The sequence below is a fragment of the Xenopus laevis genome, chromosome 5S, assembly GCF_017654675.1.
Source record: "Xenopus laevis strain J_2021 chromosome 5S, Xenopus_laevis_v10.1, whole genome shotgun sequence".
In the NCBI taxonomy this organism is placed as follows: Eukaryota; Metazoa; Chordata; class Amphibia; order Anura; family Pipidae; genus Xenopus; species Xenopus laevis.
The window spans coordinates 78,927,285-78,952,528 of NC_054380.1; the positions used below are offsets into that span (position 1 = coordinate 78,927,285).

Sequence of the window (25,244 nt, forward strand, 5' to 3'; positions counted from 1 at the left end):
GTATGTTTAAATAATGTGATTTATGAGTCGACAGATTAGAGAAGAATAAACATGAACCAAAAATATGGGTCAGCTTTCTTTGCCAAGATATGAATAAAGTTTAAACCAAGCTGAGACAGGGATTCCAACTAAAACCCTTGAACTTTTTTTAACCTTTGTATGTCCCTGTACTTATAGAAACTTGAGAATTTAGCTATCAACCATAAGTACAAGTACAATTTAATCCAACAATATGGCCTTGGCAGGATGTCAATGCAAAGATCTTCAAAAAACATAAATCATCATATCATGCTTACTTTCAAACCCAGAAGTGATCCGGATTCTTTTGGCATACTTGTTCTTTTATTTAGAATAACACGGCCAATTAAACGATCCCCTTCCTTCGACGGCTGCCAGGTTACTGGATGCTGGGCAAGGACATCAAAGACACAAAATGCAAACTTGGTGATCGATGCTTTCTTCCACAACATATTAAATAGTTGTTGATGGGATCAAGATATAGTACAGTATAGTATTGACTTGATTTAAAATCTATTCTGCATTATTTTAACAGGTTAGCATCAGCTGAACACAAAGAGTCAAATTTGCTAATAATGAGCAAAACTGCACTAAAGCAGTAACCCATGGCAATCAACCTGATTTTTGCTTTTACTGATCTTCCTACAGTCATCTGAACAAAGCTAATTTCTAATTTGTTGCACACTTCCTCCATGCTAGTAAATGAGCCTGACAAAGTCTGATGGTTAAATTGACATAGTGGACTTTTACAGTTGAATCAAACTTATCTTCCATTATATATGTTATTTCTATGTGAGAGTTGCGTACACCCAGCTACAGCTTGTGGTCAGTATTAAGTTTGTTTGGTAGTTGGCAACGCTCACTGAAAGCTCTAGTAGGTAGGAGGGAGAACATTCCAAGAGTTTGTGCTTTTTTCAGTGTTTCAGATTTTGAATCGGCAACTGTGTTTGTACATGTCCTGGCGATGACATGGCTGGCCACTTGCAGGCCATGATTTGGCGCCAAAACGTTTCCCAATTTCCCAATCAATCATTCAAACTGATAAAATGATGAAGCAAGCAGAAACTCTTAAAGAAAATCTCCATAATACCTACCTATTAAAGTACAGAAACAAATACATGCAGTAAATTGGACTGAATCCTATACCGAACAATATGCCAGTACATTTTAAATACTATTACTTACTACTACTTATATGAACATTTAAAAAAAAAAAAAAAAACTATACAGATGCATAAAAAGCATCTCTGTCTCTCTTTTGTTTTACATTTCCTTTATGATGTATTGAAAGATATGCTAGAGATATAAATAATAAAATATTGAGGGATATCCCACTGAGATCTATTTAATAAGGAACAATGAGCCTTAAGGGAAAATAGTGTGCCATAAAACACCATTAGACGACTATTTTCGTCTCCCACAAAGCTGATGTAAGCAGTGTTGGAATAAGATTTATGGGACCTGCAGCAGCAGCAGATTATAGACATCTGATTGCCAGTGCTGTTCTCCTTAATTGCATTAGCCACTACTATAACCTCTGATGGATCCTTGTAGACACTCTAGCAGGATAGAGAAACTGACAATACATAGCCCACTCATTACTGTGGGTATATGAAAATGATAGTAGCTGTATATATGAGCGTGAGACAAAGCATGATAATGAGAAAAGGAAAGTGCTTTTAAGTTTTACTTTGGCCAACAGAGAATTTTAGGGAAGGCTATTCCTACTCTAATAACTGTACATCTATGTATGTATGTACTTTGCCTATATTGCAAATGGTCTATAGAACGTGTATCACTATACTAGCAAGTAATTCTGTAAACACAACTTTTCTTGATATATTTCATGCTGATTTTCAGGGATGTTTCATACTGATTTGAAGGATTTCTGTGGTCCTAATAAAAATTGTTGGAAGACGTTTTGGAGTAGAATATTCTTAATCATCTATATCAGTCGTGAGAATTATTTTGAACTTACTTAAAAGTTTAATTGTAACTGCTATAGATCATAGGGCAACAGAGGGACTTAAAAGCACAGAGGGTGACTCTGGCTGTTTTCCCAAATGCATCTGCTAGTCTAAACACTTGTCATTACAATGAATGGGAAGGATTTCAGCATATTTTGTTACCTATCAGCCAAGCTGAAAATTGTCAGAATGAAAAAAATTATGTGTATGCCATTGCTCTTAGAAGTGATGTATTGTAGGTTATCTGCCATTACTTGCATTGCATTTAGCTGGTAGCACATTGTGGAAACTTAGTCTTAAATTGTTAAACTAATTTTCAATATGAAAGGAACATTAGTCGTAAAAATGCATCTGTTTTCCATACTGCTGACTTTGAGTGGACACAATTACAGGCCAGGAAACTAGGAGGTTGAAGAAAAAAGGATTTTTTAAAAATCAAAGGGATCAATGAAGCATTTGGATAAACATCTAATAATATTGCAATAAACAGTTTTACACTAGAACAGTAAGTGTAAGCATTTATATCTTTTTCCAAGTAATGCTTATTTAAATTGCAGAGCTTACATTGTAAATAAAATTATATTGGATTTAGCTCATTATGTTCACATAAGATTAAAAGGTATGTTCAGCTTCACAAAATAATACAATGCAAGTAATGATTTTCTTCAGCTGGTTTCCATGTTTAAGGGAACAAAGTACATTTTGAAAATTGGGACTCCCTCTTATGTTCCAGTAATAGTTCAGCATGTCTGGATCTCTAAATGGTTAAAATGTTACGTAATAATAGATTTTCTCAGCAGTAGCACCTTCAGCTGTAACAGCATGCTCCCTGAATTGAAACTATGTCAGCAACTGCTTTATAACAGACTTAGGGCCCTATTTATCATGCTGGGTAAAGAGTGGGAAGAAACATTACCAGTGATGTTGCCCATAGCAACCAATCAGCAATTAGATGTCTATAGTTAGAGAACAAAAACAAAGATCTGATTTTTTGCTATAAGCAACATCACCGGTAATATTTCACTCCACCTTTTACACAGCATGAAAAAAGACCCCATAAAGTAAATCCAAATTCACTGGGAGTGCCCATATACAGTACACACTTACCCAGTGAATCAAATGTTTCCCAGGCTCAGTGCTCCTTTTACTTACCTTTCCCAGATGTCCCTAGCACAGTCATTAGACTAACGCATGTGCAATAGGATAGAATACAACAATTTAACTGTGAATGTGAGAGCCTAAGTTTAAGAAGGGTCAGTTTGGAAAGGCAAGTAAGATGGCAGTGTGCCGTGGTATGGTCTAGCGCTGCATTTGTTTATTCATACGCCATGGAGAAAAAATTAGTTATTCAATTCCCGGGGATTGTGCCTGGGATTATATATCACAACTGATCACTTGTGATGTATAATTTAAATTGTGATGCGGAACAACCCCTTTAATCATATGAGAAGAACACAATGGCCTAAATATAACAACAGATTTGTAGTCTGCACTTAAACATTTTAAGAATTTGATATTGCTCACTAGAGCAGTTATACAACCTCACAGCAGTGCAGAGTCAGCAACAAAATGTTCACACAAGCATAAAGATTTTTGTCTTACCGACCCAAGGGGTGATGTTTCTCTGCTATGCCATGTAGCAGCATCCAACCAAAAACAGTCCAAATCACCTGCAAGAACAGAATAAGATAAAGAGTGACAAATATATGAAGATTTTTACAAAACAGCCTTTAGTTATGTCTTTCTTTCTTTTCACAGTTAAAAAATACAAAAATAAAATACATGCCTATCCAGTAGAACTCCAGCATCTACAATATGAGATTATGTGTGATTATCAATGGGAAATCAGCTCTTGCATTTCGAAGGCAATAGAGCATTAAGTGCAGCTGTATGGCTCAGGTATACCTACGCATTCAGCTGAGTTAACAGCTTCAGATTTGAAACTGTAACCCCTGAGAGTTTGTAATTTGGTACCAAGTCAAAACAACCACTAGTTCTGCTGACACAGATATCACAGACAACCTACAGTAGATATGCAACTCGGGAAGGCTAGTTTGGCCAAAACGTGTAGTATTTGTAATCCATGTTATGTTTTGGGTAGCCGAGGATGAGTAGAGTATAACAGTGCTTTATTAGCAGAGTCATGCTGGCATTATACAACAGTAAGCTTTCACTTTTAAGCTACCAGGAAGTATGCAAAGTATCAGTATGAGCACAGTGACATCTACAGGCCATTTGCATGAACACCACATATTCCCCCTATAGTAGGAAAGCATTTGGACAACTATAATAGACAGCAACATTAAACAGTATGCATTTTAAAGCAATAATATACATTATTCACATCACATAGTCCTTGGTCCATGCAGGTAGTTTTCTGATTCTCTCAGTACGCCTTATAGGTTCACTTTCCTCAGGCCTATTGCAGCTGACATCAGGAGTTGGAAAATGTCCTTCATCAAATGGAGCTTCTCCAAAGTCATATCTAACAGGAGCAAGACGACTTACATTCCATATGCGTCCATCAGACAGTTCATATGTGTATGTCCCTCGAGGGGTCTGACTTTGAGTGGTGTAGTAAATTTAGATTGTCCTTGTTTCAGTATTCCTGGTTTCTTAATTCTGACTAAAGATCCAGGCTGAGAGTGCACTTCTCTTGCACCACGTTTTCTGTCAGTATAAGCCTTACATTTGGCTTGTTGACGTTTCACAATGTCTGCAGTAGATGATTTTGTAGGCACAGTATTTTGTGGAAGTTTGATGTCTGCAACATGTAACATAGTGCGCATCTGTCTGCCATAATAATTCAGCTGGAGATGATTGGGTTGTTGCATGGCGTGTTGCTCTGTAGTTATGTAGGAACTCTGTTGTAAATACTTTCCAAGATTTCCCAGTAAGATTTGCTGTCTGTAGTGCTTCTTTCAGACTTCTGTTGAATTGCTTGATTTCTCCATTTGCTTGTGGGTAATACACTGAAGATTTCCTATGCACAATATTCCTCTGTCTCAGAAAGAATTCAAACTCAGATGAGACAAATTGTGGTCCGTTGTCTGATATTAACTCCTTTGGATTACCTTCTCTACTGAAGACTGTAGACAGAAATGTTATTACTGTAGCTGATGTTATATGAGAAACAAATTAAATTTCTGTCCATTTACTGTAATAGTCCATCAAGGTTATAGCAAATCTGCAGTCTAAAGGAACATCTGTAAAAGCACCGACAATATCAATAGCAAGTTCTTCCCATGCTGAATCATGAAATGGTACTGGTTTTACATGTCGTCTCAACTTAACTTTGTGTACAAAGTTCTTTGCACAACCCAGTGAAGTGTTGCTTTGTGGTGAAATTTTAGACACTGGTTGTGTGGCAGGCACTGGTGCTGTAGTAATGAGACCATCAACTAATTGTAGGTTTAATGCAGCAAAGAGATCCCTTTCAAGTATAGCAGTTCCCTTATTCACAATGTAAAAGTCGCATTTTGCAGTATTTGATTCAAATTGTACAGTCACTGGCAAGCAACCAAAAACAGGGATTGGATCCTTTAAGTAACTTACCAGTTTCAGGGCAGGAGCAACAAGCGGATCTTTTGCAAAGTATTTCAAGAAAATATTCTTTGGTAGTATAGAAACAGCTGAACCTGTATCAAGCATCAGGTTAATGGAGTGTCCCTTGTCAGCAGAAGCAGTACTGACACAGTGCATATAAACTTGTCTGGAATAAATGTACCAGCTTTATCCACACTTAATACTGTGACATTTGTAGTAGTGACTTCATGAACATCTTTAGCAGAACTACGGCAGATCTTAGCAAAATGTCCTACTTTTGTGCAGGACATGTAACATGATTTGTAGTGTGTTGTGTTGAACCACAGTAAAAGCAGTATTTTCTATTTGTATTTGCTGCATGGTTTTGCACTGTATTTTGCCTGTGACTGTGCATTATTAGGCCACAGTGTTGAATTCACAATCTGTACATTCCCATCAGTTCCCTGACTGAGAGTTTTAGCCTCTGCCACTGCTGTTTCAATTTGGCTAGCAACTGTAATAGCCTTTACAAGGGTTAAATCCTGCTCTAGGAGCAGTCTCTCTCTAATGCGAGGTGAGTTTGTTTTTTCCACTATTTGGTCTCTTATCATTTCATCTGTTAGATTCCCAAACTCACAGGTAACAACCAGCTCTCTCAAAGCTGCTACAAATTCTGTGGGTTCGCCATTACGCTGTCCACATTGGCAGAATTTATATCTTTCAGCAACCACATTTACTCTTGGCATGAAAAAGTTCTTTATAGCAGTAAGAGCAGTTTCATAAGTATCATCAGGTAATGGTAATGTATAGAATATACGCTGTCCCTCTGCTCCCTGGCAGTGAATAAGTAAAGCACGCTTTCTAGCAGCAGAAATCTCCCCTTGGTCAGCAGCAATAATGTAATTTTCAAACATATAGATCCAAGTAGTAAAAGGTATGGTAGGCTCACCAGGGTTTGGAAGAAAAGGTGCAGGCTGCTGCAGAGGTAGAAGAGCCATCCTCGTTGCCATTTGTTATGTTTTGGGTAGCCGAGGATGAGTAGAGTATAACAGTGCTTTATTAGCAGAGTCATGCAGGCATTATACAACAGTAACTTTCACTTTTAAGCTACCAGGAAGTATGCACAGTATAAGCATGAGTACAGTGACATCTACAGGCCATTTGCATGAACACCACAATCCATTAGCTACTTTTTGTGCTCTTTGGGTAAAATTACCTTCATATTTTACACCGCACATGAATCAACAATATAAAGGCAACAGAAAAAATGCCTTACATTCAAGTGATACTCTATGACTACATGAGAAATAATCATTAAAAAAATCAACTGATTTCCCTTAATTAGAAGAAAATGCAATGGCTTTCTCATAAGATGCCTAATGCCTGTGCTCTGTAGGACTCGATATGAACCAACTCCCATAATGATGTATATGCAGTATATATCGTGAATAAAGTACCCCCTCTTGTAAAATATAAGGATATTATAAGTTACCGAGGAGTTTCATGACCATATAAAAACACGAGGCCGAAGGCCGAGTGTTTTTATACAGGTCATGAAACTCCGAGGTAACTTCTAATATCCTCATATTTTACAACTGGGGGTACTTTATTTATTATAATACACAAATTTCAATGAGTCATGTGACAGAAATGACATCAGAACTCACCGTTTATAACTGATGACATCAGAACTCACCGTTTATAAGGATATAATTTACAGTATATTCATGGCTTTTGTGTATTATAATATTATTATATACTGTACAACCAGTTTCTAATAAGGGAAGATTTATTGAAGATCCTATCTGAAATTCCTAAGAAAAATTGTTTTTTCTTTTACCTAATGAAGATATTCACAAGCACTCCATACCACTACATATAACCCATACCACCATACTACTCCATATAACCCAAACTACTCTGAAGAACTTTATTTCAATGAGTAAATTTTCACCTTGACAGGAGCTGCACTGTCACAATCTGGCATCAGTAACCTAGAGTTACATGCTGTAATCCTAGCCTATTTCCCTTCATGACAAAGTTCCTTTTGACTGTTACCAGAGCCCATAAACATATGTTTATTGTGGGAGGTACCTCAAACAGACAAGTGATAATACTTGTCATAGATAAGACAAAAGATACAGCATTCCTGGGCAGAAAAACTCAAAAGAACCATTTTGTTATCACTATAGTTAGCAGCAAACAACTGATTGTATTGCCATGGAGGCAAACATGGAGGGTAGTTCTTCTGGAGATGCATCTCCTTCAAGCAAAACAATCAATACTTTCTGTACTTTTCCACAATAAGGCACTTTGTGTATGTGCTGCTACTTTGTATGCCACGGCTTGGACACCATCAGCAAGTACAGGGATAAGTTGAAATGCAGTAACTTTAACTATTGTTGGGCTGCTGTACTTGCAGCTTGGTCTTGCAGTTATATGGCTATAGAATACATGATATTTTAGGGTTTATTAGATAATGTCATGTAAAACTGCTTTCCTTTATTCATAGTTGTCATAAGGGTTTTCAAGAAGCTTCCTATTGATTTGTATGCTGTCTTGCATACATGTCAAGATATATTAAAGAAAACAGGCAATATGTCCAGATTCAAGTTGAAATTCCTTAACAGGCAAAGATGAAGGAGACCAACAAACACTTTCACACTTGTACAATCTCCATTCTTCCTTTTCTCAAGAACACTTTGAAATATTTCACTTTAACGTACTGCTGTGACATTCTGTTAAAATGTATTGTTAGTTCCAGATACTGTATGACCTTCCAGTCATCAATATCCTTGGACTCATCCAACACAATGCTTTGCATATACAGTAAGTTTATTCCTATTGAATTGACAAGGCAGCGGCCCCTAATCATAACTGGTAATGGCTCTTTCATGTGTCTGTTATATATCATGTTGCTGTAAATAGAAGTTATTACATAATTTGCATTTTGTTCACTTATTGATTGCTAAGTGTTTGTGTATCCTGGGTTTTATCTGTCATTATTGCTGGTGCCTGCGTATTCAGGTTAGCAAAAACTTGTGTTTTGTAACAATGTCTAGATGTAAGCTCATAGTGGGTGTCATATCCAGTAAGGAGAATATTTTCTGGGACCTGTTATAATTCATTAATAAATTATTAATAAATTTCACATCAAGCATAGGAAAAGTCAGATAAGGAATTTTACCAAAAAGGAATTTTACCATTCATATTACATAATATTTTCATAAACAGAAGAAAACTAATTTTACACAAGTGAGTTTAGCACTCAGTCTAGTAGCATTTATTGTTCTTACTTCAACAAGAGCACAGTTAAGGGATGGGCGAATCTGAGCTGTTTTGTTTCGCCGCAGATGCCCATTAAAGTCTATGAGCATCAAAAAAATTTGTCGCACGGCGAAATTTTTTTGAAGCGCGTCTTTTTTTTTGGCGCACACCGCCATACAAGTCTATTTCTGTGCCAAAACAAGGCGAAAAAATTTGCCAAACCTTAGTTCGGAATGCAGAAACAATATTTCTCTGTATATATGCATTTACTTAACAATATTGATTGTCATGGGAAGGGAATTCCACAGTTTGAAGTCAAAACTTGTTATCAAGAAACACGTGTTAGGGATCTTATCCAAGATAAGCAATATGACAACTAACATGTATAAATGTACCTTTCACAAGATGTTCTCAGTAGACAATGAACTAAAATGTGTACATCATATCTCCTACTTTGAATATCATTTTGCTACTACCTAGACTAGATGCATGAAAAATTGATATTACACTGGTTAATTAGACAGAAGGATACCATGTCAGACATAATTAGACAGCAACAACTTGAATAAAACCACCACTAACACCAGACAGAGAAATACATAAATAACAGCACTGAAACATTCTCTTTTATTCTCTCATTCCCTGGCTTATAAATACTGCTTTGACCAAAGCTATTGTATTTCTTTTCGTTATGTAAAATCATATAGAGAGACTGGAATGCATAATGGTTGGCTTACAGGAATGTGAGAGCATGCGACATTCCCAGTCCATATAAATTAGCGGTTCTATAGCTTTGCAATACACTGTACAGGATCCATTACATTGGGGATATTGAGGGTGATTTTAATTCTTTGTCTCGCCAACTTCCTTGACTATTGATTCTAGGAATGGTAAAAATGCTACACAAATCCTTTCTGATAAACTGCTCACATAACAGTATTGCACGCAAGTCTATGAATGATTCAGCATGCACAATCATCCAGCACAAGGGGAGGTTTTAGCATTGTTATGCTCTGAATATTAAAACATATTTTAATCTGATCTTGACCATATATCCTTGAGAACATAAAATGACGTTTTATTAGAATCAGTTCTGAAATGACATCGCATAAGATATACTATGGAAATCAGTAGCCACGCTATCACTCAATAGCTTGAACGTTAATTGCAGCACAGAAAGGACACTTATTGCTGTACAAAAGGCTTTTAAAATGTACTAACCACAGCACGACTGAGAGGAGACAGGGCACTCCAACTGTCTTCTGTCAAAGAGAGCAGCTAAAAATAACCCAGACAAAACTGCATGAATTTTATTCCAGTAAAATCAGTGCATGATATATTATAACTTAAGAGAAATAAAGTATTAAAATTAATTATTTAGTACAGAAGAAATGAATTGTCAACTCAAGGGACTACTAAATTACATTCTATACTCTTAAAAAACAGGTCCAGTTGACATATAATTAACTATATTACTTTAAGACTCCAGTAAAAGTGAGCACTACTAGATTATCTAGCTCCCTACTCTGGACAAGGTGCAGTGATCACTTGGTTTTACCTGACCCTGAGTGCAGCGTCTGCAGGAGAAACTGAAAGAGTCCAGAGAACATAGCAGGAGCGAGTGATGACTCATAAACTGCTCTTCCGTGAAATACGTAGTTGATCAGATTTCGCATGTAGCAAAGCAACAGAGCAATAAAATTATCCAGTTTCTTTTTCAAAACTCTGTACAGGAACACCATCAGGCAGTGTTTTCCTTGAAGCGTGAACCAAAATATTCTGCAGTATTCCCACAGCAGAGAGAGACTAAAGCAGCCCTATATGCTTCTGTCATTGAAACAAATCACTGCAGCGAATTGTCCTCATTGATTAACACATGAATCAATAGGTACTCAGGGCAGTGCTAACTAGGTTTCATTTTCCCAAGACACAACAAGCCTGATGAGTTTTGAATTAACTATGCCATGAAGAGGGATGTATGGCCATTTCTACAGGAACACAGTGAAATAAATGAGGCACCTCATAAAGCTGACAAGGTAAAAAGTAAGTACACACTCAGGAATTATGTCAATCAATAGGGGAGCTGCAGCTATTAGTCCTTCCTTTCCTGCATAAATTGCTTTTACAGGATTGTATGTACCTTGCCGACTAAGCGAATCAAAATTTCATCTTCAAGAAAGGAGAATTCAGCAGCGCAGTATCCTGCATGTCAAGCTACATTAGTTAAAAGAGGGTTAAAAGAGGGCTGCGTCACGTAGAACTGCACAGTGATCCACCTCTAATGGCCTGAGGCAGCAGTTGCCCCTCCCCCGGAAATTCGCATTTTTGCCGCCCCTGATACCTAGTGGGGCGATGCCGCCTGAGGCAACAGCCTCAACTCGCCTCTTTGGCGAAGCACCCCTGCCATCTGCAGACACTTTTATAATCCTTAAAATCTTTTTTATAAATATTGTTTGCTCATCAAAGGATGAAAATGGGCAGTTGCTCAATAAAAGCTGTAGTCTGTGCACACAATGAACTTTGTCTATTTATCAGTTGGGATGTATGGAAGATATATGATGCGACCATATTAGCACATTTAGTACTCTTTTTTTTTTTTTTTTTTTTTGGCTCTGAGCAAAATTCACAAAAATGGAGATAACCCTAAAATTAGACATAGTTACATAGTTAAACTGGGTTGAAAAAAGACAAAGTCCATCAAGTTCAACCCCTCCAAATGAAAACCCAGCAAACATACACACACCCCTCCCTACTTTTAATTAAATTATATATACCCATATCTATACTAACTATAGAGCTTAGTATCACAATAGCCTTTGATATTCTGTCTGTCCAAAAAATCATCACTCTTAAAGGCATTAACTGAATCAGCCATCACAACATCACCCGGCAGTGCATTCCACAACCTCACTGTCCTCACTGTGAAGAACCCCCTACGTTGCTTCAAATGAAAGTTCTTTTCTTCTAGTCTGAAGGGGTGGCCTCTGGTACGGTGATCCTCTTTATGGGTAAAAAGGTCCCCTGCTATTTGTCTATAATGTCCCCTAATGTACTTGTAAAGTGTAATCATGTCCCCTCGCAAGCGCCCTTTTTCCAGAGAAAACAACCCCAACCTTGACAGTCTACTCTCATAATTTAAAGGAACAGTAACACCAAAAACTGAAAGTGTTTTAAAGTAATGAAAATATCATGTTGCCCTGCACTGGTAAAACTATAGTTCATATAAACAAGCTGCTGTGTAGCAATGGCGGAAATTGAAAAACGGCTATATGGCACAGGATAAATAATGGATAACAGATAACACCATTATGTTCTACAGAGCTTATCTGCTATCTGCTGTGTAACTTGAGCCTTTTCTCATTGGAATAGCTGCCCTGTAGCTACACAGCAGCTTGTTTATATAAACAATAGTAGTGTTTCTGAAGCAAACACTGCAGTTTTACTAGTGCAGGGCAACACTGCATTATATTTTTATTACTTTAAAACAATTACATTTTTTGATGTTACTGGTCCTTTAAGTCTTCCATCCCCCTAACCAATTTAGTTGCACGTCTCTGCACTCTCTCCAGCTCATTTATATTCCTCTTAAGGACTGGAGTCCAAAATTACACTGCATACTATGTAGATGTGGCCTTCCCAATGATCTTTAAAGGTTTGTCAACAAAGTTTCACTAAGAAGAAAGTAATGCTAGAAAAAAATCGCTAAAAAGATTTCATGCTTATGAATTTTTGCTGGTGAAAGTAAATCAGCGTTCATTTGCAGAGACAAAGTTTCACCACAAAACAACATCTGGTGTGGTTGCGCAAAGTATGGCAACGTTTTCTGAAGCGAAAATTCAGGTGTTGTTCTCAGTTGTAGAGTATTGTGATGCAGAATCATTGTGTGGAGGCATCAGTGTCATATTCAGATAGCACTTCAAATAATAAGCAGAGGCTCTGATTTGTTGTTACCAAACGGGGGCATTTCACACACACTGCTGTGCATATACACTTACAGCCAGGATTACAATAAGCATACATGTTTCCAAACATCTCTTGCTGAATTTTAGCAGCAAACAAAAGAGATCATTTATAAACAACAAAGTGCAGAAAGCAGACCCAAGCCGCAATGTTATTCTCATTCTGCTCCCTGACCTGCAGTTATGCCCACAGAAACATGAAGCATAAGGACCTGGGAAAGCTAAGGGCTGTCTTGTGCCCTCCAGTGCAACCTTATACCAGATTTTTGAAAGACAATGCCTTGCCCTTTGCAAGATATCTATGACACAGTTTCAGTTTTTTCTCAAAGACTTCAATAAAGTTTTCATATGATAAACACTGAGATAAGTTATTCCATCTAACTTGAATTGCAAATCATCTATGAGTTTTTACATGATAGACCATTTTATCTCTGAATTGAATCTGGCCATATATCTGACATGATAATAGAAATATGGCAGTACAGCACGGTGTTTAGAGCTTCCCCTCCATCCTGCATAAAGTGTCATTATTCTGAATTGATTTCCTATACATTAAAGGAAATGCACACTCACAGGTCTTCTTTTGGCCAAAAAAAGATTAATTTAATTTGCTGTTAAATCAGTCTTTCCCAAGGTGAGAAATATGCTTGGAAATGTTGGTGTAACAGCCAAAAGTAGTATATACATTGAATTTTGACAAAGAAAAGAACTGTGAGTGCAGAATTCCTTTATTACATGGGCCTATGCTAGTATGTGGACTGGACCCACCAAAACCCTCCATCCTACTTGGTGTGCAAAAATGTCAGCAGATGTGAGATCTCAATTGAGCACTTGCATCTCATTTTATATGTGAGTGGCCAGAACAACTGCAGTTGTGCAAAATATGCACGAATCAGCACAGTGTAATAGCAGTACAACCACACACAAAATAATATAGAAACCATTAATCAAAAGTTGCCTGCAAATCTTCTTAGACGTGGATGCCAATAATAAAAGTACATTGGTTAATTGATTATCTAACCTCCAGGTTGGTGTTGGTGGAAAAGAAGTAAAATGTGAAGGCTAAAGAAATAAGCTAGATGTCACATTCAGTATACTGAACAATATGCCTTCTCATGGGAGTGAGGCAAGGTAGGACACTGTAGCTGACCCAAATTTCTTTACTTTCTGGGATTGAGCTAATTTTAGCATGAGAAGTGTTTTAGCTAGGGATGCACCAAATCTACTGTTTTGGATTCAGCCAAACCCCCGAATCCTTCCCGAAAGATTCGGCCGAATACCGAACTGAATCCTAATTTGCATATGCAAATTAGGTGTGGGAAGGGGGAAACATTTTTTACTTCCTTGTTTTGTGACGAAAAGTCATGCGATTTCCCTCCCCACCCCTAACTTGCATATGCAATATGCGAATCCTGCTGAAAAAGGCCGAATCCTGGCCGAATCCGAACCGAATCCCCTTTCTCGTTTTAGATGAAAATTCTAAAGCTGTGTAACAGAAACAGGAAAATGGCATAAATACAATTTTCTCTGCTGCTTTTTGTACAACACATCGCTGTATAAAAAACAGTTATATTGAATAATTGAACTATACAGTGTTAACATAAATTCAGGCATAACTGGAGGGTGCTCTTTGATTAACCATACATGCAGAGTTTTGATTCTGGTCCCAAACAGCTCCATACAAGTTACAATCTGTAGCAAGTAAGCGTATAAATGAACAAATTGTATTCTTAAAAGAAATTAACTCAAATGGAAAAGAAAGAAAACCCTGTATAAGATATAAACAATAGTTTATATAAAATCAAGAAGGATAAGGGTTACAATGACTATGTTGTAAATTGCATTTATTGTTTCTTTCATTATTTGACACATTGCTTTGTTGTCTACCAGGGTCTGCTAATGCACTAAAATAATGTGCATCTAAAGAAAATTAAATAAACACTGAACCACGACAGCTACACAAAACTGTTTTTGATCATGTGAATCTTGTAAAGAAATAAACTACATTCTGTACTTGAGTGACATCTAGGGGCAGATTTACCAAAATTCAGATTTTTGTATTTCTTCTCAAAGCATCATAAGCGTGATAATTGTAACATTCTTTTATTCTCTGGTGTTTCACCTTTGTTGTGGGAATTTTCTTGAGCACCAAGATGACTAGGAAATGTATCTTTTGTTTAAGTTTAAGCAACTCTAGAATGCTTGAACTCATGAACATTCCCAAGTAAGTGGGGTGCTAGAAATATTTTCATTCAAAGACATGCCATTGCCAAACCAATATCTGCAGCTTTTTGCTCCTAAATTCTTTTGGCAATAAAAATGATCAGTACAGGTATGGGACCTGTTATCCAGAATGCTCGGGACCTGGGGCTTCCCATATAACGGGTCTTTCCCGTTACATCTAATAGAAAATCATGTAAACATTAAATAAACCCAATAGGCTGGTTTAGCCTCCAATAAGGATTAATTATATCTTAGTGGTTATTATTACAGAGAAAAAATTTTGACTATTTGGAAAAAATTGAGTTTAAGGGAGACAGCCTTTCCATCATTTGGAGCTTTCTGGATAACAGGTTTCCAGATAATGGAATACCTGTATCTAAAAAAAAAAACAGTGGAAAAAATATTTGTTTCTAAAAAGTTCAAACTAAATTTTTCACTCAACCTTTTTTATAAATCAGCCCTTCACAGTTAAATTGCATCATGTGTTAGATGTGATTAGTATAACTTATAACATTGTTGGCTCATGCATGGAACTTGCGATGAGTTGTCAAATACCATATTGTTTTCTATAAAGTTACTAAGTTAGTAACCTTGTTGCATGTCATTAGGACAGCCACAAATCCATAGGGTTAATATAATGAAAGGTGCAACAATCACTACAGGTCTAATCACCTATAGCATTCAACCATTTACTGGTCAACTGTTTAAAAATAAATATCTTATTGGTTGTCATAGGTTATTGCACCTGGGCAGGCTTTCAGAGAATTTAACCTGTAATATAAAAAAACTGACCCCCCTACCCTACGTTGATCCCCTCCCTCTTCTCCCCAATTCTACCTGGTACCCAGGGCAAATGCCCCTAACTTTTTACTTACCGCTCAGTGCAGATTCTTTCCTCGGGAGTTCACGGCCGCCATCTTCTTTTCTTCGTTAAACTTCGGAAGCAGATCATCGTTTTCGGCGCAAGTGCAGTTGGAGTAATATTCTGGTTCCGAACAACTGCACATGCGCTGAAAGTAAAGAAAATTTCCGAAAGTCACGAAAAATGTCACTAAAATTACGGCACATGCACAGTTATTCAGGACCGGAAAATTACTCCAACTGCACATGTGCCAAAAACGTCTGCTTCCGAAGTTTAACGAAGAAAAGAAGATGGCAGCTGTGAACTCCCGAGGACAGAATCTGCACCGAGAGGTAAGTAAAAAGTTTGGGGCATTTGCCCTGGGTACCAGGTAGGCTGAGGGGGGGGGGGGGGTCTACGTAGGGTAGGGGGTCGAGTTTTTTATGTTACGGGTTAATTTCTCCTTTTAATACCTTTCATTACATATAAAGGTATCAGTCCTAAAAGGTAAAAAGGTGCAAAATTATGAAAACACTTTCTTTGAAATAGTAAATATAGCAGAACATAAATCATTGCAGATCAGAAATGCCAGGAGACAAAGTATATATATATATATATATATATATATATATATATATATATATATATATATATATATATATATATATATATATATATATATATATATATATATATATATATATATATATAGACATGTCCAATTTCCAGCCTTTCAGTGCAGACATTCTGTGTAAATACATTATTATGCCTTCTCTTAATAAGAAGCTACTAGGTTCTCCCACCAAAGTTGTACAATTTCAGGACTTCCTAATTGGGACATCAGGATGTGTTGAATTGATAACTGTTTTGGATATAAATGTAATACTTAAAAAAAGTCACTTCATAATTAAAAAAATCAAATAAATAAAGAAATATGTAGGATTTCATAATGTATTTTTATAGAATGATGCTCTCATAATCAGCAACCAGTCAAGCTTAGAATCTGGTTGGCTAATGTCCTTCCTTTCTTTCTTAAGTGGCAGGCCCCTTGTGTTTCAATACTTGCAGGCCAAAAAAAAATGAAATCAGTGCTATTTGGCCGTCCATTTTTGAGGTCAATAAGCACATGGTCCATTGGTTTATCCCACAGGACAAAGTTGGATGATCAAGTATCTAGCCATTGTGTGGCCAACTTACAGTCAACTTTTTTGGGAGGGGGAGGGTGGAGGGAGGACGGGTGGCGTATGTGAGTCGGGAAAATCCGGCTGCACATCACTATTGCTAATAATCCCCAGATAATGTTGATAAATGTATCAACTATCAACTAATTGTATCATCTAAATGTAGCAAATTGTAACAGTTCAGAATCTGCTCCTGGATCACTGAGTTGCCAGACTGAAACCACAGAGACGCAAACATAGAAGGGGTAGATCACCTTTAAGGTAACTTTTATTATGTTATAGAACAGCCAATTCTAAGCAACTTTTCAGTTGGTTTTCATTATTTTTTATAGTTATTTGCCTTTTTATAGTTATTTGCATCACTGACTCCCTTCTATTGTTATTGTTACTTTTTATTACTGATCCTTCTATTCAGGCGTCTCCTATTCATATTCCAGTCTCTAATTCAAATCAATGCATGGTTGCTAGGGTAATTTGGACCCTAGTTACCAGATTGCTTAAGATGCAAATTGAAGAGCTGCTGAATAAAAAACGAAATAACTCAAAAATCTTTAATAACAAAAGATGAAAACCAATTGCAAATTGTGTCAGAATATCATTCTCTACATCATACTAAAAGTTATCTCAAAGGTGAACAACCCCTTTAAACTAAAATTTTGGGAGAAAAGATGGAAAGCAATTGAGAAAAGTCTTTGTTTATGGTGGACAATCTAAAAACAACTGAACTGAAAAAAAGTGTTTGGAAGGTGAACAACCCCTTTAAATACCCATTTCTGAGTAAAATCTTACCTTTTTCACTGACACTTTCACTTTCTATTTCCGCATCTTCACAGCTTGTATATTCGGGAGTTGATGCTCCTTCATCATCTGAGCTGCTAACTGACATCTGTCTTTTTTTCCCTCCTCTTTTCGACCTGTTTGGCTTTGGTGGGGTAGGTCTAACAGATTCTGATTGATCAGAACTAAGGGAGTCATTTCTCAACATTGTCTCCATCTTTTCGCGTTTAACTTTCCTCAGAGTAAAACTGGGGTCTAATCTACTTTGTTTTTTAAAGGAATCGTGGTTCATAGTGTCTATATGTTCTGTAGGAACCAGGTTGTGTTGAGAACCATGGAGACTGTGATTGGCAGATTGTTTTGGCTTGGAAACTAATACTTCACCATTTCTGTCTACAGAATACGACCTCTGATTCTCCAAAATGGATTTTTTGTCCTGAGATGCTGATCCTTGTGAGCTTTTACCTAACTGATTCTCAGGTACTTCGGCTTCATCTAACTCTGTATGTGGTAAAGATGCATCACTGTGCCGTCGTTCATGCCTTGCCTTTGAAACCTTTGCATGCATGCGCATTTGCTGTTCTTCAGGTTGCGGTTTTACTGGATACCTTGCTAAATTAGGATCACTTCTGTATCTCGTTTGATACTCATCCTCTGTTCTTTGTTTGTCTTCTTCCATGTTTGTATCTTCCTCTTCTTTTTCTGGAATGTCTTGTGACCTTCCTTTCCCTAATCTTCTGCTTTCTCTCCTTTCTTTATGTTCTCTGTCATCCACATGTCCTTCAGCTTGTTGGTTTAAACACTTCTGCACTCTTTTGCGATCGTTTTTCAAGACCTTTCCATTTTGCTCTGAAATTGCTAAGATCTTCTTCCTACAAAGAGTAAATAAAAAATGGTAGGATGAAGAATCTGCCATGATATTATTTATATCATAATATAAATAATGAATAATATTAGTTATATCACTATGATTATTTACCACATTGCATTTGCTATATTGCATTACGACAACTGTATACAGAAAGTAAAAAAGAAGCAGATTTCTTTACCAAAGCAGCTCTCACCCCTATACACAGTAATATGAACTTTATCATGACACAGTATAAAGCAGGAGAACAAGTACTGAAGCAGTATTTAAAGAGAATAGACTGAAAGCTTGTAAACCGAACTCTGCTAATATATTTTACAGTAAATAAATATCACCATGAAGCTTAGAACTTAAAGCCTACATATTTGGTGGTTAAAGCACTTTTCATCTACGTAAAAGGTTTTCAATAACAATACATTTAACATGAAAAAATACCTGGCTGTCATATCCGAATGCTAAATAAGAAGTAGACTATGAAAAAATGAAGAACAAATGAGTTTTCATTTTATGACATAAGAAAGTCTACTTAGTTTTTATTATTTGACATTATGACAAAATCATTCCCATATCTTAGATGGCTAAAAGTAAAAAAGAAAGAAAAAGGCCCAGGTGCTTCAAATGAATACCATCGACAAAAGTGAATCGATTCTGAGTATGTTTTAATACTCACACAGACATAGTGAAAGATCTCTCATGATTTACCATTATCGCAGCCTTTTCACTTGGAATGCTACCTTCAGATCTAGCGCTCAAAAGTTTTGAGAATAGCATAAAAGAAAGACTTAAAATAAGAAAGCTCTTTCATACAAAAGAAGACAATGGAAAATAGAAAAACAGACTTACTATTAAAGGATTTTGGGAAGCCTTTTTTTTCTTGCCAGTGTGCTGTTATAATACATTCACATTGTACAACATATCATCATTCCCTTTTGTAACAGACAATGTGTAGCGATGCTGAGCTTCAGTAAAATCTTGCAGAAAATATCCTTGTAACAAGAGTATCACACAACAACACCACAAAACCTCTGCTGGACCGCGCTCTTTTTATGCCATACAGACATTTAATAGATGCCAGTTGCATAACCATCTGCTGCTGAAATTCTGGCCAGTTTTCTCTATGCTTTCTAATTTATATACACACAAGCATTATCTTTCTTACAGCCAATTAATCAAATCTTGGAATGGTCATATATAGTTTAAACATCTCGGTACAGTAAATCCTTAGACGCTGAGTTCTCAAAACTAATGAAAAGCTAGTGAATAAAAATGTCGTGTATCAAAGTAAGTTTGACCAAAATTTGGAAATACAGGCTTATAATGGCTTTAAAAAGTGCAGACTATTTATAAATTAAATTTTGGGGTAAATTTGCACTACTTTTCATAATACATCAACACATTTATTAAGTCTAAACCCAAACTGGAGTTGGCCAGTCGGTTTTTATATATTTACATGTTATTGATTTTTACATTTAATAAAAGGAAACACTTTAGAGCGCTGACATTTATGTCATATCAGTCAGTACTTAACACCTTTTTGATCTTCTCTGTACCAGTCTTTTTCTTTACAATCAACCTAAACACAGCTTACCCTATCATACCTACTTTTTGTCTTATTCTACAGAATAAAATAGACGCAGAAGCCAGTATATTCAATCATGTATTTGCTACCCAGATTAACAACATTAAGGGGGCTATTTATTAAAGTCTGAATGGCAAAAACTCAAATAAATCAAGTTTCTTTAAAATAAAAGCCAAATTTTTAGTGGCCAAAAAACTCAAATATTTTTAAGATTTATTATACCCTGAGGATGAAACAAGTCCAAATTTGAAAATCCGGCATGTCAGACCTACAGAAGTTGTATATAAGTCAATGGGAGAGGTCCCTATCCTATTTGGAAGTTTCTGTGGTTTTTCATTTTTTGTTTGTCCCCGATCCAATTAAATTGGGATTATTTAATAATAAATAAGGTCCAATTGTGGATTCTAGTTTGGTCTGACTTAATAAAATACTCTGATAAATTCATATTTTGAGCCCAGAATCTCCCAAAAGTCTTGCGATGCTGATAACTGATGCTCAAAGAAGGCCTCCCTGTCTTACATAATTATGTGGGAGAAAATTCTTACAATACATGAGTGATGATGTCACAACTGCAAAATATATACAAATAATAATATATGAATCTAAATGAGCTATGATCATTTTATGAGCATTTTTTAAAAAAATAGGTACTAAAGTATTTTGATAGAGGCTAGATTGCTAGCAGAAACATCAGTATCCACCAATAAATGAATATTATTGAAGTGCTCTGAGCGTGATTGCCCAGCTATTGGATTCCCTAAGGACTGCGCCCAGGCTAGTGTTGTACTTTGATACACGTAAGTGCTGAATGATAAATTGGTCCGGGTAAAGTACATATATAAAAATGTCTTATGAAATAACTAACAGATACTAATACACATTTTAAAAAGCAGGGGATTCAGCAAAATCTTCATTTAGCCTGGCCAAATTCAAACCATTGATAGTATGGAAAAATATTACCTAAGCATTCATTTGCAAATGAGGATTCAGACTCACTTTGCTGTTTGTAGATGAAAGAATCATTATGCAGCTAAATCCACCAATTATGGATTCAGTCCATCAATAATTAGGAGCGGGTAGCCTTTATGACCCCTTTATGACTTACATAGCAAGAGTTAGAAATGTTCCTTCTTTTCAGGTGAGTGGCAGGATAAGGGATGACGTAGTTCTTTACTGTTCCTACAATTTACAACATCTTTTACAATCTTTAAATTAGAGAGGAAGCTGAAACTCATGGTTAATATGTAGATGATCAGTGGTTTAGTTGTGGTATTACAGAGGAACTTTTTCATATACTCCCTATATAAAACAAAGGTATAAACAGGGTATATACTGGTGGCATGATTACATATTTCTAGAACATGGCCATTACCTCCCTGGACCCCGTTGTCACATCTGCATGAGGCCAAACCCCTGCAACAGGAATCTCATATCAGAAATATACTGTATGTAACCCCCATTCCTATAATCTTATATATTCTTGTATTCTTTATTATTTAAAGAAAAGATAGACCCTCTCCTTTATATAATGAATTTTAAACTCTACAAAAAAATATTTTGAAGATCCATTTTTCATTGGCTTACATTACTAATCACAAACCTGTCTTTTGGAGGTTCACTTCTTGATCTTGATGATACTTTTGGCTCTTGGACGGAGGATTGTAGTGATGGTTCTGAACTTTTGCTCCTATCAGACTGTAAACTAGAAGGAGGGGTTCCTTGTGAACCTGCTGCTGCAGCAGTACTTAAAGGGGTTTGAGATCGAGATCTCTCTTGAAGTCTTGCTTTCTTTTCCCTTGGTGCATCTGTACTTGCTCCTGTAGCAGTGTCACTTAATGTTCCATCCTGAGAAGATGGCTGCTGCGTCCCACTTCCAAAGAACCAGTCCCCAGATTTTGTCAAAATTTCCTGTTGCTTTCGACACAAATTACAAACCCACATAACCTAATTAAAAATAAGAAGAAAAACATTGTAAAAAAAAACAGGACAAATAAAAAGCTTATTTTTCCATTTTTCATATTAATGCGAACTGTGCCAATCAACACTAATTAGTAACGTTACAGTTTAAAAAATATCAAGAAATATTAAGTTGGCATTTCAACAACTTTCCGATTATCAAACTTATATGTAGGGGTTTAAAAAAAAACTATAATGGTAGTATAATAGTTATTTTAAAATGGATTTGTTTAGACAGATTACAATAATGATAAGGAAAATAAATAAATATCCTAGTTATCCTGCTTGCGAAAAACACATTGCTTCTCCCATTATGTGATAAGGATTTTTAAGATATTAATAAGCCAAAAACCACATAAGCCAATGTATGCTGTTGGTGACCAACAACACTACATTAGTTACTCTGCTTAGGTGATTCTTTGTTGGACCAAGGACTGAATGCTTCCACTAGCCAAATTTGGTATTCAGGTTGACAAATTGGGCAAAGATTTGGTTGTTTATAAATGTAATATTTATACAGTAAACGTTATTTACCTTTTCACTTTTGTTTTGTAACATGTACTGCAGTACTATTTCTATGTTATGTTTCTACAAGGAGAACATAAAGATTGCTAAACTTTTTCATTTACTGTTTTCTTGTTTTACAGTAAAAAAAAGTATGCCGCAATTGTTTATTTACTGCCAATTTACAAGCTTGTTGCAACTGCCAATGGCGAACTAACTCTACTGTCTACAACTAACTAGAACTACTATGTCAGTAAGTGGGTTGTATCTATGAGTGACAGCAGCCCTCACTTTTTATTATAACTGTTTGTAGCCTTCAGCAGCTAGGGGAGGTGAAAGAGAATTTACCGATTACATCTTTATAGACATGTTTATTCAAGTTGCAGCATTTTCAACCCATAGGAATTCATGTGTCAGTGTGCTATTTAATTAAAAGGGGAAATTTGGTGGTGATGGGAGGAGCCAAGATGCAGTGAAAGCAAATAACACTGTATTTCATAAATGTTTTAGAGCATTAACACCAAGGGGTTGATTTATCAAGGCTTGAATTAGAATTTTTGCAACAATAAGAATTTTTTTGTACAAAACAAATTCAAATTATATTTTCATAAACTCGTGTGCCTGGTATTGTTTAAGCAAAAAAAAAACCATGAATGTAAAAAAATTGTCATCTAAAAGCTGGCAAGTTTATGTAGAGTTGTCCTAGGCAAAATTCAAGTCTTTTTATAAATTTGTATTTTTTTCGAATTTGTAAAATCACAAAAGTTCGAGGTATTCAAGTTTTTAAGTCTATTTATTCGAAAACGATTGAGTTTTTTTACATTGCGATTTTTTCATAAATAAGCAAACATTCGAGTTTTTTAAATTGTGAGTTTATTCGAAGTACAAAAAAACCTCACAAATTAGATCCTTGATAAATAAGTGCACAAGAGCCTATGATTAAGTATCTGTGTGATATGAAACGCGTAAGGCTGACACCTTGTATACTGGAATAAAGTTACATATTTTGTTGGCAAATCTGCCTGGAGGAGTGATCTTTGGAAGTGCCTGCTCATTTCGTGCACAAGATCTACACTTTTGGCACTTGATAAAAACTCCCTGTGTTTTTGCTTAAATTCCCTCCGCTGTGACTTGCTCTTTTGAAAGCTCTAAAATCCACATACAGCCTCCAATAAATAAAAATAAAAAGTTAAAATGTGTGATGATAGTATCCTTTCCAAATATGATACAAACTGTTGAAAAATACATATCTATAGATAAATACAGTATAACAGTCCAAACAAAGCCCTGTCTTACACAGAATAGGGTATCTTATCTCTGAAATATGGGAAGCGCATCTTTTATAATGATCACATTTTAAAAAATAGTTTGTCAGTACCCTGACGTTAACTAAGCTGCATAAATCCATATGGGTGGTAAAACAATCCTATTAGGTTTATTTTTATTTTTTTTATTGTTTTATATGTTAATAGATTCTATACAATTACTCTTAGCACTTTTGCCCCAGAACCTGGTCAAAAAAAGAACCTTATAAAGATGTAAGCAGACAATTTTGATATTAGAGCCTCTAGGGAAGAAAATAGCCTTGGTGAAAATACAAATCATTTTGTTGAAAATGCATATTAAAATCAGCTTAGATTTTTTTATAATAACAGAAAAATACTTCCCAGACGCACTGTAAATAAACTGATCAGCCAAGCAGATACTGAGCTAGTGAGGGTTAGAACTAAAATGGACATTCTTAAACTGGGATTTGAGCCAAACCCAACTAAAGCAAGTCTGTGAAACAACTTCTTTTACAATTCACAGATGTTAGTCAGCCAAGCAAATACTTTGATGAAAGATTAGACTGATCTTGTTCGGCTTCTGGGTTTTTATAAGAACTGTCAAAAGAATACAATGCGCAGGGATATTTTTATTCCAGTCTGTCATTCTATTATAACATTTTAAAGCCCTGATTTACATTTATTGAGTACAAGAAAATGCATGCTACAGTTAGGTTTACACATTAAATTCCAGTACAGGTATGGGATCTGTTATCCAGAATGCTCGGGACCTTGGGTCTTCCAGATAACAGATCTTTCTGTAATTTGGATATTCATACATTATGGGGCAGATTTATCAAGGGTTGAATTTCGAGGTAGAAAAAGCTTTGAAATTCTTGGAATAATTCCTGGAATACTTTGGAAGTTTTTATACATTGATTTTGCGGTCGAAGTAAAATCGTTCGATCGAATGATGAAATCCTTCGAATCGAACAATTCGAAACGTTTCATCCATCGATCGAACGATTTTTCTTCGACATCAAAAAACTTCTCTAGAAGGTCCCCATAGGCACTTCGGCAGGTTTAATTTGGCGAAGTATTGAAATCAAAGTTTTTTTTAAAGAGACAGTACTTCGATTATCGAATAGTCGAATATTCAAACGATTTTACTTAGAAACGAATTCGAAGTCGTAGTATCTTATTTGATGGTCGAAGTATTCAAAAAATTACTTTGAATTTCGAATTTTTTTACTTTGAAAATTCCCTCGAATTCACTTCGACCCTTGATAAATCTGCCCCTAAGTCTACTAGAAA

General features: G+C 36.0%; 1 protein-coding gene and 1 long non-coding RNA gene across 13 annotated transcripts in view; one reads left to right on the forward strand and one right to left on the reverse strand.

Annotated features, from left to right (window-relative positions):
- LOC108717998 (regulating synaptic membrane exocytosis protein 1) overlaps nt 1-25,244 on the reverse strand; it is a 195,401-nt gene that overhangs the window by 111,070 nt on the left and 59,087 nt on the right. For 11 of the 12 annotated variants that reach the window (XM_041564689.1, XM_041564688.1, XM_041564686.1 and 8 more), the window contains exons 4-7: nt 21,806-22,149; nt 17,771-18,630; nt 3,588-3,655; nt 297-407 (exon numbers count right to left, since the gene is read on the reverse strand). In XM_041564689.1, the coding sequence (XP_041420623.1) occupies nt 297-407; nt 3,588-3,655; nt 17,771-18,630; nt 21,806-22,149 (1,383 nt within the window). Of the gene's footprint in view, nt 1-296; nt 408-3,587; nt 3,656-9,998; nt 10,056-17,770; nt 18,631-21,805; nt 22,150-25,244 lie in introns of all 12 variants that reach the window. The other variant, XM_041564692.1, reaches the window with a different exon arrangement.
- The window catches only part of LOC108717999, a 45,776-nt gene that overhangs the window by 2,887 nt on the left and 17,645 nt on the right, over nt 1-25,244 (forward strand). The window contains exon 2 of the long non-coding RNA XR_005961590.1: nt 18,158-18,238. This is a non-coding gene — a long non-coding RNA (uncharacterized LOC108717999). The remainder of the gene's footprint in view (nt 1-18,157; nt 18,239-25,244) is intronic.